We start from the raw sequence: 14,909 nt of genomic DNA, 5'->3' as shown, positions 1-14,909 counted from the left end.
TATTTGGCAAGTGGACGAAACTACTTCGCCGCAAGGTTACCACGTGGTTGGATTGTGAGAAGTAACGAGTATTTCTATTCTGAACATGGCTGTCAGTGTACAAAGACATTCGCGTTGGTATCCTTAAGCAGAGACAAGAAATTACACTATTAATTTTAATGAAGTGGGTCCAAACTTCCCTTACCCTAAGCTAACCCGACTCTACCCTACTCTATTATGTCTTTTTACAGCGGCCCTAAATAGTTTTCGTAGCTGTTATTACGATTTTTGTCGAAAACCAGGCAACGACCAACTTCGGAATAAATGCCCAAGGTGGTACATGTTTTCCGCATGACTAATTGTTTTTATGACATTTTAGTTTGCACTCTGTATGCAATTATTTCGGCATCTTCCAAAAAAAAAAAATGTCTAGATGGCAAACTAAAAACTAAGAACAAAACTAGTGATGGAAAAAAACTTTAGAAAAACTAAAGAAGTATCGCCTGCTATATTTTTGATCTGCACGGAATTTTCCATTTCGTTATAATCTGACAAAAATGAAAAAAGAAGAAAAACTTTGCACTAAAATATATAAAATAACTGCCTAAACAAAACAAAAAGAAATATAATTACTTCGCCTTTCGCTTCTATTTTGTTTACAAAGCTGCCACATCATAATTAACTTGTTTTATCCGTCCTCCCATACCAGCAGGACAGCGGTTAATTGTAAGTTAAATGCATTGTAATTTGTGAATTACTGTAATCAAGTTGAAAACTTTTGACAATAGTGTCATATTATTTAACATCCAATAACTTATTAATGGGTTAATTTTATTCCAAAAGTATTAAGTGGAGAACTTCCTCCATCCTTTCAGGATTTCGTATTCTGCATATAATCAACAATTAAACAAAGTTAGCCCATCAGGTTAAAGTTCGGAAACCAACGATTTCCCAATCATATTGACTAAGGCCATACCCAGACAAAATTAGGAGAGATTTCTTTAAAATAAGATTAATAAAGTTATTTCAAACAGTGTTTCTTTAAAAAAAAAAAAAAAAAAAAAAGATATTCCTGGGACACATTATTTTCACACGGTACTACTCTATTTATTATTATATTGGTCTCCTCCGAGAGGCAGCCCCCCCCCCAAAAAAAAAACATATCTGGAAGAATCACTGTTCTCAAAGACATTTCAAAATTATTTTCAATGTTTTTGTTGAATGTAAATTTGAGAATTTCGGGGCTTCCAATATATAATCGTGGCACGGTTTGATGTTGGATAGGTTTGTCAACTAACCGATATTTTTTATCAGGCTAAACTATATATTTCATTGTTTAAAATAAAAATGCAGTTATTCTTTGTCTGTTTTGAGGATTATGAGAGGATGACAGTAATTAATTTTATTTTTCAGAGCTGTCAACCCTAACTTTGGACATTTGCTGTAGCCTAATTTTGATTAATTTTATTTATTATGTAGTGTCCAGGACCTGATGGTATATTTCCTGTTAGAGGAAACTGTATGGCGTATATTCTTTGTCAAAATAACGTCGCCACCGTTAAACACTGCGAAAATGGTCTTCTATTCAACGTAGTTGCAAAGCAGTGTGACACAGCAGCCAATGCCATCTGTGGACCTATGGTAAGAGTAAAAGAAAGATTTATATTTATAGAAAGAACGTTTTTGATTTAATGTAGTTATAGCGTAGAGCAGGGATGTTTCTGTAATGTAGTTGCTAAGGCACGTACCTTCCCTATTAATAAAAAAGAATAATAAAAACAAAAGAAATTATAGATATGTATTCCTGTATTCAAATGAAGATCGACCGAATATTTTTTTTAGTTATTTTAATGTGAAATCTACAACCCTGACCGATGACCATTAGAAATTTGGAACATAGCGTAAGGCACGGTGTTTGTTGCTACGCTCTGTTCATGTGTTCTGGCTTGGCTCTTTCTCACGTCCGCCTGCTACACAAAACAACGCTTTAACTGCCTGCCATTACGTACAACGTAATCACATTTTTAACGTGACTGAAGAAACGCGTATTACCGCATTCTTGCGGCGGAGGGGAGAAGGAAGTAAGACGGAGTTTATCAGTTGTGTGATGACGCGCAACCCACACTATAAACTTGGAGGGATTATCTGCTTCTTGCAGAAGAAAAACTGACGTATATTGTTTCAAAGACAAGAGGGACTTTGCAACGCTCATATACAAATTATTGTGACGGGAGAGACAAAATACTTACTTAGTGCATTTTACAATTTCAGTATTTACTTGCACCTAATGTATACATATGCATATTTTTTCTGCAAGCATTACATTAATATTCTAATAGTTTATATGACAATTTAAATTCATTTACGTTTAAAATCTTACTGTGAAAGCAAGCATGCGAAGCTACAAATGTGTGAGTGCTACATCTGTAATTCGAGTAAATAATCACAACATAGGAATAAGCAGAAAATATTCAATTATCAAGTCATACAATAGGTTTAAGGCTGGAAACACTCCAGGAGGTTCGATAAATTTGGTTCCTGCTAGACTTGTAGAACTTCGCGTATATTTTGTAGCTTCTACCTGAGTATATAGTTAGCAAATGCACCTTCGTCGCATGGGGATACGAGGGTTTAATTTCCGGTAGAAGCACGTGTAATTCAGAATCTACGTTAAATAGTACGTCAATATCATGGTGCTAAAAATGAATGCTCGAATGAGTTACTCATTTGTTTTACAATCGATCCAAATTGAGTCATCATTTGAATGTATCATGGAAATAATATCGTATCCCTATTTTAGAAGTTATTGATAGTATACGAGGAATGAAACTAATTATATTTTAATCGTTACTTAGTTTTTGCATCCGTTTCAAATTACATTGTTAATAAGTATGTACTGTACGTTGCTCGATATGCTACCGAATGAGTTTTACAGAATCGACTGAAATTCAAAAGAAAGAAAGAAATTGAGAAGTGTTGGACATCGATAGTTTTCCGCTTCTTGAGTAGCTGAATTCTTTGTGCTGACTAAAATATTTAAAATTAAGTTCAATAATTCCGTATGTAAGGCATATGCTCTGTATATGATTATGTAATATGCTCATTCTTATTTTACCTATATTTTTTGTCTCCATTAGAATTTTAAAGAATTCCTTTAAAATTAAAAATCACTGAATGCCCTAAAGTCTGGAGAAGGAAGTTTGAAGTTGATTTCGTAGCCACTACCGTTGTGATTTCCTTCTTGTAGAATTCGGAGCCACATTAGGTTACTCTAACTTTTGGACAGTTAACTATATTAATATATGTTTGCTTTTGAATTGAATTGAAAATGCCTTTATTCATGAGGCGAGGTTCAGCCATAGGCTGCTCTACCACCTAACCTAACAAAAGTACAATCAGGAATGTCACATGGGAATATATATAAAGATATTATACACGTACATATATAACGACAATAAACATATATCGTTTAGTTAACTAAAACTAATATATATATATATATATATATATATATATATATATATATATATATATATATATATATATATATATATATATATATTGAAGAAAACCAATATGAAGTAAGAATATAATAGTTGTTCAGATACAATAGGCCTAATACTTGTCCTCTATACTACAATACGCATACAAAATTGGTTTACTTGCTGCAGTCTAAGGCGTAGGTGTTCAAGCTAAATTTCTGTTGATGTAAAAGATGATCCTTTACCATACGTTTGAAGGGTCAAGAATCCTTTGCACTCGATGATATCGGAAGGTAATGAATTCCAGGCTCTCACAGCTGAAATAGAGAATGATTTCGCTGCTTTTGTTAATGTATACCGCGGGATGTCAAATGTACGGGAACGTTTTATTTCGTATGGATGGATTTCATTTCGGAACGTCAGCTTACTTTTAAGATAAAGGGGGTCATTATTGTATATGACCTTATGTATCTGGCAGTACAGATGCAACAAACGCATTGACATTGTTAGAATGTTATTTTGATTTAGTAAGGGCAGTATATGTTCACATTTTCGCGTGTTATAGATAAATCCCATGCAGGCATTTTGAACTTTTTGGATTGATATTGCTAAGGATTTAGTAATGGCTGGTCCATATACAGAATCACAATAGTCGAACAGTGGAAAAATAAGCGTGTTCACTAAATACAGTTTTGTGTTCTGATTTAGAAAATCATTATATTTATATAATAATCGCAGAATTGATATTGATTTATTAGATACAGTAGATATATGTCGCTTCCAGTTTAACTCACCATCTAGTATTAATCCGAATTTTTTTTTTTTACAGAAGGTGAGTAATCTAACGGCGTGTCTCGAATGGAAATATTAATTTGTCCAGTTTCCAATTTCCTAAGATTTTCTCTTGTTCCCATGACTGTCAATATGCATTTACTTGCGTTTATTTTCAAGGAATTGGACAAGCACCAATCACTAAATATTTCTAAGTCCTCATTGATAAGGACTGCAGTTTGTAAGGCGTGCTCTGGAGACGTGGCTAAGCAGAGTTGTGTATCATCCGCGTACAGATGTATTCTAGAGTGTTGCTTTGGTGCGTCTGCTGTATATAGACAAAATAGCAGAGGTCCTAGTATTGATCTCTGTGGCACTCCTCTTTGAAGACTGATTCGGTTTGATACTGCAAGTTTAAGATCTCTTAGTACCACTCTTTGTTGCCTATCTGAAAGATATGATCTGAACCACTGGATCGTGTTGGTGGAAAAGTTATAGTATTTTATTTTAGCTAGGAGTAAGTCGTGATGAACTGAATCAAATGCTTTAGTAAGATCTAATAATACCAGAAATGATATCTGGTTGTTATCTAATGCTCGAAAAATGTCGTCAGTGATATGAAGTAGGGCTGTAGCAGTGCTATGTGAATTGCGAAAGCCTGATTGGTGTAGGGGTAAGATATTATTATTAATGACGTAGTCATTGAGCTGGTTATGCACAAGTTTCTCCATAACTTTGGACAATATTGGTAATAGGCTAATAGGCCTAAGGTCGTTTAGAGATGATACATTTTGCTTTTTCGCTATAGGCATTACAAAAGGTTCTTTCCAGGATAATAGAAAGGAGCATATAGTTATGGAATAATTTATTATATGTGTTAATGGTGATATAATGTGTGGTAAAACAAGTCTAAGCATCTTTCCTGTAATGCCTTCGTGTCCAGCTGCATTCGAATTTAAATTTTTAATAGCATTCTGAACATCAAAATTGCTTATATTACGGAGTTCGAATGAATTCATACTTGAACAGAATTTAGTATTATTATATACAGTTAGGCGGTTTTGAACTGCATTCTTGTCGATATTTCTATCATTACAAATTTCACCAAAGTGCGCGTTAATCTCATTGCAGTCTGCAAGATCATCTCGGTAATGCTTGGGAATTTTTTCGACTACTAATACCGAGGGTTTATAAGTTTACATTATGCTCAGGAGATGGTAGCCTACATAATATCATTGGTAATTTAAAATGTAATACCGGTAGGCCTATAGGGCTATATGTTCCTAAGTCTACAGATACACTACTCAGCAAAGCCAGTGTAGTGTATTTGATGACTCACGAATGTTTAATTTAATTTTATATTATTTAAGTTTTGCTGGTATGTATGCAATACACAGCCTTGATTGTATTCTCATACAGTCATAACAAATAATACATGAGCCAGGACGGGTACGCGCAAGCAAAGTGACAGAGCTAACATAAGATTTTTATTCACAGGGCTAATCAGTCCGATGAATATATACTGATAACAATATACTTTAGTTTTCTTATTCCTTAATATTCGATATATTCAATCCCATTAACTCTTCCTCGAATCACTTTACAATGTTTGTAGCTTGAGGGAAATTTACCTAATCTAGGGAAATTTCGTAGGAAAATTTACCTAAAAGGGAAAAAGGGATTATTTCGATAAAACGTAAAACCCTGTTTAAACTAGCGTAATTTGCACTCATTGTTGGGTGGGTGCATTTCTGTGTATTTTTCTTGTAAAAAAAAAGTGAAGGAGAAAGTAAAAAGAATAGAAGCAAGAAACATATTTGCAAAACAAGTTCCTTTCAAACATCATATATATATACATACATGACATACATATACACACACACATATATATATATATATATATATATATATATATATATATATATATATATATATATATATCGATAAACGATTGATAATCTGAATTCAAGGTATGCAGTAGCATTCTGTCTATTGTTCAACGTAATTTTCAAATGTCTGTGATATGGTAAGTATATATCAACAGGGCAACTCTTCAATATGTGAAATTAGTTGTACACTCTTACCAAAATCCACAGCTAAGTTCCGCTTCTCCAGCTGTACCGCTACAAACAAGGAACTTCCTTACTATGACTGCCACAGCCACATTAGACGACGCATTATGGCGTTCTGCGCAAGTTTCTGCTCAAAATCTATTTCCTTAAGTATATTGTAAAGTAATATTTTAATAAAATGTGAAACACAACACGAAAAACGGTCAAACAATATACCTATTTCATAACGAAATCGTTACTTTAAAATACCTTACAGGTACAGTACAAATAAACACTTCAAAAACTAAGCACAAATCTAGTAAGATCTAAGAACAAGTGCCATCTTGTGTGCTCATTATAAAACGAATCAAGTTTTTCTTTTATTTGTTATCTTTTTCGATATCAGAATACATAATCAAATGATCAGTATATTGTGCTGTGGCTGAAACATTATTTTATAATGTAATATTTATAATATCTAGCGTTTCGTTGTGCAGTAGGTAAGGGAATAAACTAAAATATGTACTGACTTCTGGGTGGTGATCCATGTTAATATTACTCCAAGTCCCTCAAAATAGCACCGCAAAAAAAAAAAAAAAAAAAAAAAAAAAAAAAAAATCATTTAATTTCAGTGTCTGGAAGAAGATGGAGCTTTTCCTGTTCCCGGAGACTGTTCAACGTATACACTTTGTGAAAAGGGAATACCTGTTCTGAAGTGGTGTCCCCAGGGATTACATTTCAGTCCAGCCACTAGGAACTGTCAAACCCCGGATGCTGCTCAATGTGAATTCAAGGTAATTTATTTTATATTTTACAACATAAAACCTTTATTTTATATCTTATTATATATTATGTATGCATATCTATGTAGCAGCGTTTTATTTAAGTGGTATCGCATTGAAAATCATAGATACGCGATACAAACGGAAAATTACATCTATATCATAAATATATTACCAAAATGAGCCATTTCCGCGACAAAACAGCATCGCATTATTTCTCCTTTCATGATAGAAGAGTTCTGTTTTTTTTTTTTTTTTTTGTTTTTTTTGTTTTTTTTTTTTAATCTTATATATGAGGCGTTCTTATGTTAGGGCCATCAGGTCTAAGGCTCAGGTGGGTAGGTCATGTAGCCAGAATGGAAGAAAATAATTAGGATCACTTTCAAAGTTTTAAGTGGAAATCCATTCGGAAAATGACCATTAGGCTCAGATGGGAAGACAATATTAAGATTGATCTCGGGGAAACAGGAATAGGCCTACAAAGTGGAAACTGGATCCACTTGACAGAGGCCGATCTAGAAGGAAAAAACTAAGGGGGGGGGGGGGGCAGAACGCAGACTATGATAGGTATATTATGAGTGTACTATAAACTTTTAAAAATATATAAGTGATAGGTTAAATTATTTTCGTCACTCAAAAATTTACCTTTATCTTTAAGTTTTATGTCCCACGTATATGTCGGCTAGGCTAAAGGAGACGATGATGATGAAAAACGAAGGAAATGGTGAAATGGAGAAAGTGGGAGGAAACGAGAGGACCCCGAGAAAATCCACGCACACGATGTTTGTTCACCACAAATTTCACTTAGTACGAGCTGGGATAGAACCAAGGACGCCATGCACCATAGCTGAACGCTCTACCACTGAGCCACCGCAGACCCTTTCCTAAAAAAAAAAAAAAAAAAAAACCTGGGGGTTTAAGTCCCCCGTCACTGCCAGTTGGCTAAGGACAAAAGTCAACATGGAGCTTTTGTGAACGCGGCATGGAAACTCCGGGTTCCATGGGTTCCATAGGCCATAGAGTTAGTTATATGAGCCGTATCAATCACTATGATTTCCGCCAACTTAGCTACTGAAGAACTACTGTCTTTTTCCTTAACATTCTTCGTCCAACTACTCCATTTAGACCAATTCGGCAGGGATCAAACTATCTCGAGAAGTTCAAATTCAATATGAGATATATATTGAAATTTGTAAATATTAACTTTAAAATTAGACAGATTAGCAAAAAACTCAGAGGGGGAACCCATCCCCTGCGTACGCCCCTGATTATATATATTTTCTATGAATCCCTTAACGTTGGTTACATGAAACTGGGTGTTTAGGGCTTTTAATCTAAAATTATCAAACATATGTTTCGGCGATATTTAGATGTTTGACCTTGGGTGGAAGAACTAGGGGTTGCGGGTACCCATATATAACGTTCAAACTTTTGCAAGATGTTGAGTTCAGATGAATTCTATACGAAAGATGCAGAAAAAAGAACGCAAAATATTTCCCACAATTACACTTAGGGACATTTGCTAATGTAGGTACTAGAGGCTCAAATTTGAACAAAATTGTCCCAATAAATGTGCACAGGAGATACGCTGCGAATATAGCCCATAGTTCATTCGGAATAACAATGAAAAGCAAAGGGCGGGCGAGCTATGTCCATCGTACGTCCTACGACGGGCATAGTTCGTTGGTATGTCCGGAAAGTGTTAAATAGATATAGATAAAACTGTTCAAAATTTTGGTTTCTCAGCAAATAACTGAAAATTAAATATAATTCGCTTGACCTGTATTTTCTTTCAGTGCCCACGAAGATACGGTAGGTTCCCACTGATAGGAAACTGTAGAATGTACATGGACTGTCGCAAAGGAATTGCTTATGCCAGAAAATGTCCATCCGGACTGTATTTTAATTACCTGATGGATAATTGTGATAGTCCTAATAACGTAATTTGTGCCCATGAGGTAAGTTTAAAGGAAACTTGGAGATTAAATAAATATTAGAGATTAAATAAATCTCTATAAGTAAAAAAAAATGAATGTCATTGCATTATACTTGTCCCCTTATCATGTGAAAATTACTGAACAGATTTAGCCTATTTTTATGTAACTTCCGTGTTTAAGTCAATGAAGTTTTTTTTTTTTTTTTTATCATTGAAATTTCAAGTTTATATTCTACATCTATGTCCTGTAGAATAAAGAAAATGGATGATTAATGAAAGTGATAGATTATGAAATAATTGGTAGTGGTATGATAATGTGGGAAGAAACGAGAGAACCTCGAGAAAACTCACAGGCACGGTGTTGACTGGCTGAGTTTAAGATCACTGTATATTTCAGTAGCGAGGAATTTATGATTATGATCGCAAAGGTCATAATGTCCAGATATTCGCTGATAAATAAATAAATAAAATCACTGCCTATTAACCCTCTATCCATCAATCCTCAATAACTCTTCCCCCTCAAAGAGGGTGTAGCTCTCTAACAGGGTGCTAGCCTCCGGCTAGCAAAAAAAAAAACCGCGAGGCCGTATGAGCATGGGCGTCTCTGGCAAGTTAAAATTGGGGGGACGACTAGAATGCTACTAAAACCCAACTGAATTTATGTCAAAATTATGAGTAAATGGTGATTTATTTGAATTATGAGCTAACTGGATCCTCATACTACATTTACCAATACAATCGATAGATTAAACATGACGTATTTCCGCCAATATTTTTGTTCATTTGTTTCCGATGAGTTTCAAAGTAGAGTTGCATATGGAATTTACAATGATTATTTTTTATATTGACTTATAAAAATTATAATGAAGGAGAGAATTGCATTTTTTAAAGTTTCTGTAAGAGGGAACTTTAAAGTGCAAATAGATCAAAGGTAAGTAAGAGAGGGATACTTATTTCCATGAAAATAAAGTGAAACATCCACCAGCCAATGCTTTCTGTACGTACCAGATATATTTTTTGGAATCGAAAATGTGAGTTTTAGATCCTTGCACATAGGTTTAGTGCAGTAGTGATGAAGTCACTTAACCATAATTTTCTTCCATTATTGCTACAAATTTAAGTTTACATACCATATGTTTTTAAGGTAACTCCTTCACCTTGACATAGGAATTATACTCTTAATACTATCCATTAATTTATTCTTTCCCTAATTTCCTTGTTTTCCTTCTTCCATACTTTCTACATGCCATTCGGAAAATAATTTATTTTCCAACAATGTCTTAATATCTTCTTAAACAAAATATTGGGGAGGGACACGTGCCCCTGTGTCCCCCCCCCCCCCCCGCCAGAGACACCCGTGCGTATGAGACATGTATCTACAGCTTAATGTGGGATACGAACCATATGACCTTCAGTCGGAACGGGCACTGTGCTGTCCAGCACAACCTCACATGAACGGGGATCGATTCAGGGATCCCTAACACAAAACGTTTGGTGCTCAGCCACTGAGTCAATTAGTCTAGGAGATAGCGTACTTATCTTTTCGTGAACGGAAGACATTTTTCAAATTAAAAAAAAAAAAATCGGACTTGGTACCTGTAAATCAATCATACGATAAAAGCGGTTCTGGGCGCGAAACCAAAATTGATTTTCTAGAAAAATCAGTTCTCCTTGTGGATCCAAAATCGATGTTGAAATAGAAGCGAAATTATAGGAAATAGGAGATAATGGGGCTTACATGTATAACACAAACCATAATAAGTGGCTTCCTCGAATTACTATAGAGTTGCTCAACTACATTCAGAGCTTGTAACAATCTTGAGTATGGGATATTTGAAAATTTTGATGCCAAAAAACATTTCGATTCTCTTCTAGAAACAAATCAAAATTATCCGGTTTTGTAAACAGAACTGATATGACGAAGTGCATTTCGGTTCTTGCTTCGAAGCACATCTTATCTAATTAAAACGTTTGAGGTAAAACAGGGGAATTTCAGAGGGAAGTTATTAAAATTTTCTTCAGTTACCTCCCTCCCTCTGTTATTAAAATTTTCCTCTGCATTACTTAATAATCGGTACACCGTCTGAAATATTACTGTATAACCTTTCAAATGAGGTATCATTTTTATCGATAAGAAAAATTACAGGTTGTACTATAATTCCTTAATTGCAACTCAGCATGTTTGGGTGCTCGAAAGCTGTCCGTTCTATTTCGAAAACCAAGGGAAATAGATCGTAAATTTATATAAGCTTTGTTGCTTAGACTGGCCCCCATTATCACCTTCCAAAATGTTTTTACTTTCTCACTGGACGCCCTGAGTATATACAGGGTGGACATAAAATCTCTTTACCCAATATGTGAAGAAATACTTGTTTTGGAGAAAGCAACTTTGTTCCCACTCTGTATATATTACTAGAAAGTGGTAATGTCTACATGGTGCCTACCTGAATAATTCGGCCTTCTGATTTTTGTCCTTGTCCTTACTTCTGTTTCTGTTCTATCTAATAAATCATTTTAGCGAAAGCACTTAGGTTGTTTTTTTTTTAATGTATATGATTATCCTTTCTCTATTTCATTCTTGTACAGTAATTCATTCTGTATTCCCGTTTTGGGATTTATTTCTTACATATAGATAAAGTGCTCGTGGGCCACAAAAACTATTCTACAAGTTAAAATAAAGTATAATAAAATATAAATAAAATAATGGTATATCTTCCGCAGCCTTCTTCAAGTCCTAGGGCCAACAAAAATATTGAGAATATGATAATATCTTAGATAAACTTCGAACCATTAGTATTGCATACGAATCATAAGGAGTTACTTCTAGCTTGCCAGATGGCAGTTAAAGCCAGTGGACAACAGAGTAAATGGAAATTGTACGAATAATTCATTCTTCAACTGAGAATGAAATAACCAATGAAAAACATTGAAACAGACGATTAGCCAATCAGATAACTCCAAGCTAGTTGCTATATTGTTACCTCTGTAACTTCCATTTGTTCTGTTGGGCGACGTTGATACTAACTCCATCTATTAACACCTATGTAAGTTGAGATATATCATGTTCCAAGGAAAGTCAATCTGTACAATTTGTGTATATGTATTTGTTTGTTCCTCTTTTAGCAAATGAGACCTAAGATAACACAAAAGCTATAGACCAACCTGGGTGCACAAATGCTTTCTTTCGGAGTTATAGGCTGCCAAAAACATGAAAAAATGAACTTTAGAGGTCCATAGCACCAAAACTATAGGACCTACTGCAGTCAGGTCAAGACCACTTAGGAACTAGTATGTGCGCTATCCAAAAATACATGTTTCAGAATCCTAAGGTACTCACGCAACAATTTTTGTAGAGGGAGTTTGGCTACGGGCATATAACTTGAAGTACTCACAAACTACTTCTATAAAAATTGTTACTGAAATACCACAGGATTCTGAACCATGGATATTTGGATAGAGCACGTAGTAGATCCTAAGTGAAGTCTTGACCCGACTACGATAGGTCCCATAGTTTTAGAGTTATGGACCTTTGAAGTTCATTTTTTCATGTTTCCGGCAGCCTTTAACTCCGAAAGGAAGCATTTGTGCACCCAAGTTGGTCTATACTTTTTGTCTTATCTTGGTGTGAGGAATCACCTCCCAAACGTTGTCGGTATTGTTTTGAAACACCCTGTATATATATATGCAATTGCTTAGCTTGGCAATAATACAATTTTCCTTTTCCTCTAAAATGTTCTTTTTTTTTAATTTTTACAGTGTCCAAAACGCGATGGTATATTTCCACTTCCTGGACTTTGTAGCTTTTATATGATTTGCACTAACGGTGTTTCTTCGCTGAAATCATGCCCTAAGGGACTACACTTCAACCCGGTACATAGACAGTGCGATTGGCCTAAGAATGCAGGCTGTCAAATCAATGTAAGTTTTCTGTATTCTGAATTTTAAGAATTCAAATCGTGTGAAACGTAAGTATTCAAACGCTTGTAAGGTTTTAAGATATCTACAACACTAATTAAATAGTCGGAATATTTTGATAAAATATTCTTTCAATGAATATTGGACTAATCTTTAACACTTAGAAAAAATCATAAGTGATACATAGGTCTATTATTAAAAATTTATGAAGAGGTTACCAATACACACGCAAAATTTACCTATTCCTCAATTTAAAAATAAAGTGTATGATTGGTTAGTTGCTGTACCCTATTATAGTGTTAAGGAGTTTGAGGAAGATAAAATTATATTGGTATAGGTAAAAAAAAAAAAAAAAAAAAGCTTATATAACTATTTGACTTTGTCTATTGTCCGTATACAGAGTTAATGACAATAAAATCATCAATTCTCTAAACATATTGATCAAATGGACATAGAAACAAGTATATATATATATATATATATATATATATATATATATATATATATATAGAGAGAGAGAGAGAGAGAGAGAGAGAGAGAGAGAGATACTACATAGCTGTTGATATAGATAGATATATAGATATAGATTTGTAGATATAGACATAGACAAATCTAAGGAAGTATATTCAAAATTATAAATAAATGAAATCGCACGACTGGTACATAAAATATATATGTGTAAGAAATTATGATCAGTTGGATACCTTGGGTATTGTATACACAAAAAAGTATCGACATCGTATATCAAATTTTTGGACAGTACAGACAATCATCAAGGGACAGAAGTGGGGACAATAGAAATGATGCAAGACAATTGTAATTCTTCCATTATGTCGTAAAATATAGTATGCATGTGCGTGTCTTAAATTCTCTCTATTATTTGTATACTGTAATCTTGAATTATGATAAGAATATTGTTCTAAAAGTTATATACCCTTGCTTTGAATAACATATTCTAACATGAATATTTCATTCTAAGTATAAGACGTGTAATTAATATTGAGGAATATGTGACTGCCGTTTAAACATTAACAAAATATTCAAACTTACCTTCAAATATTCAGCAATGTAGCAGAATACCTGTTCTTCGCACGGAAATAATGTGTTTCATTTTGGACATAAAGAGGGGGGAGGAATTGGGATTTAAACGGAATTGGAAGTGTCACTGTTTGTCTAAGCGACCCCGAAACTATGGAATCGATACTAAATATTGGTCATTTTCGGTCATTTTTAAATATCTTTGCCTCCTTCCCCTCCCGTAAGTTATATCTTCAAAGTGAAATGATAAAAACTATCCCAGGTTCGAACCTCATCTATGTTGAAAATTTGATCGAGATCGGTCGGGTGGTTCAAGAGGTATGAGGTCACAATCATAGTCACTTTCATTTATATATATATATATATATATGGAGAGAGAGAGAGAGAGAGAGAGAGAGAGAGAGAGAGAGAGATAGAGATAGATATAGATATAGATTTCAATAATATATGCAACTTATGGTAGTTCAGGAAGATCTGGCTTAATGAGTACGGTAGGCTACTAACAGAAGCATCCATCAACAAGTATAGTCAAAAATAGTAACATTCAGGAATCTCAAATCTCAAATCATGTTTCCTTCTTTCTTAATAGTTTCTGTTTGATTTGCGATAAAACTTCGGATCTATTTACTTCACACTTCAGATAGGTTACATGCTGGTTCATATTTTGTATCTCCCATTTAACACTTGGAATTGTGTTAATTGGAATTATCTGCAGGCACAAGAATAGACAGTCAATTTGCAGTCTTGATTAGATACACTATATATGGCTGGTATTATAAGGGAAAAAAAAAAAATAAAATAAAAGTCTGTCATCCAATGTGATCGTTCATGTAGATGCATGGCTACCTATAATGAATGAAATAAATGTGAGTAGTTTGCTTCTGTTTCTTTCTGGTTATTATGACGGTAAATATATCAAACTAAACACAACAACATACTGAGCAAGGCTATGTGA

At 34.2% G+C, this 14,909-nt stretch overlaps 1 protein-coding gene across 4 annotated transcripts in view; it reads left to right on the top strand.

The window, feature by feature from the left end:
- LOC145690292 (chondroitin proteoglycan 2-like) overlaps positions 1 to 14,909 on the top strand; it is an 80,855-nt gene that overhangs the window by 44,559 nt on the left and 21,387 nt on the right. For 2 of the 4 annotated variants that reach the window (XM_081765065.1, XM_081765063.1), the window contains exons 5-8: positions 1,459 to 1,620; positions 6,916 to 7,077; positions 8,862 to 9,023; positions 12,758 to 12,919. In XM_081765065.1, coding sequence (XP_081621191.1) covers positions 1,459 to 1,620; positions 6,916 to 7,077; positions 8,862 to 9,023; positions 12,758 to 12,919 — 648 coding nt within the window. Of the gene's footprint in view, positions 1 to 1,458; positions 1,621 to 6,915; positions 7,078 to 8,861; positions 9,024 to 12,757; positions 12,920 to 14,909 lie in introns of those variants that run through there. The other 2 variants (XM_081765064.1, XR_014132189.1) reach the window with 2 other exon arrangements.

The sequence above is a fragment of the Thermobia domestica genome, chromosome 7 (assembly GCF_964235325.1).
Source record: "Thermobia domestica chromosome 7, izTheDome1.hap1.1, whole genome shotgun sequence".
Taxonomy (NCBI): domain Eukaryota; kingdom Metazoa; phylum Arthropoda; class Insecta; order Zygentoma; family Lepismatidae; genus Thermobia; species Thermobia domestica.
The sequence above is the reverse complement of the archived record's forward strand: the minus strand, read 5'-3'. Positions and strand labels throughout refer to the sequence as shown.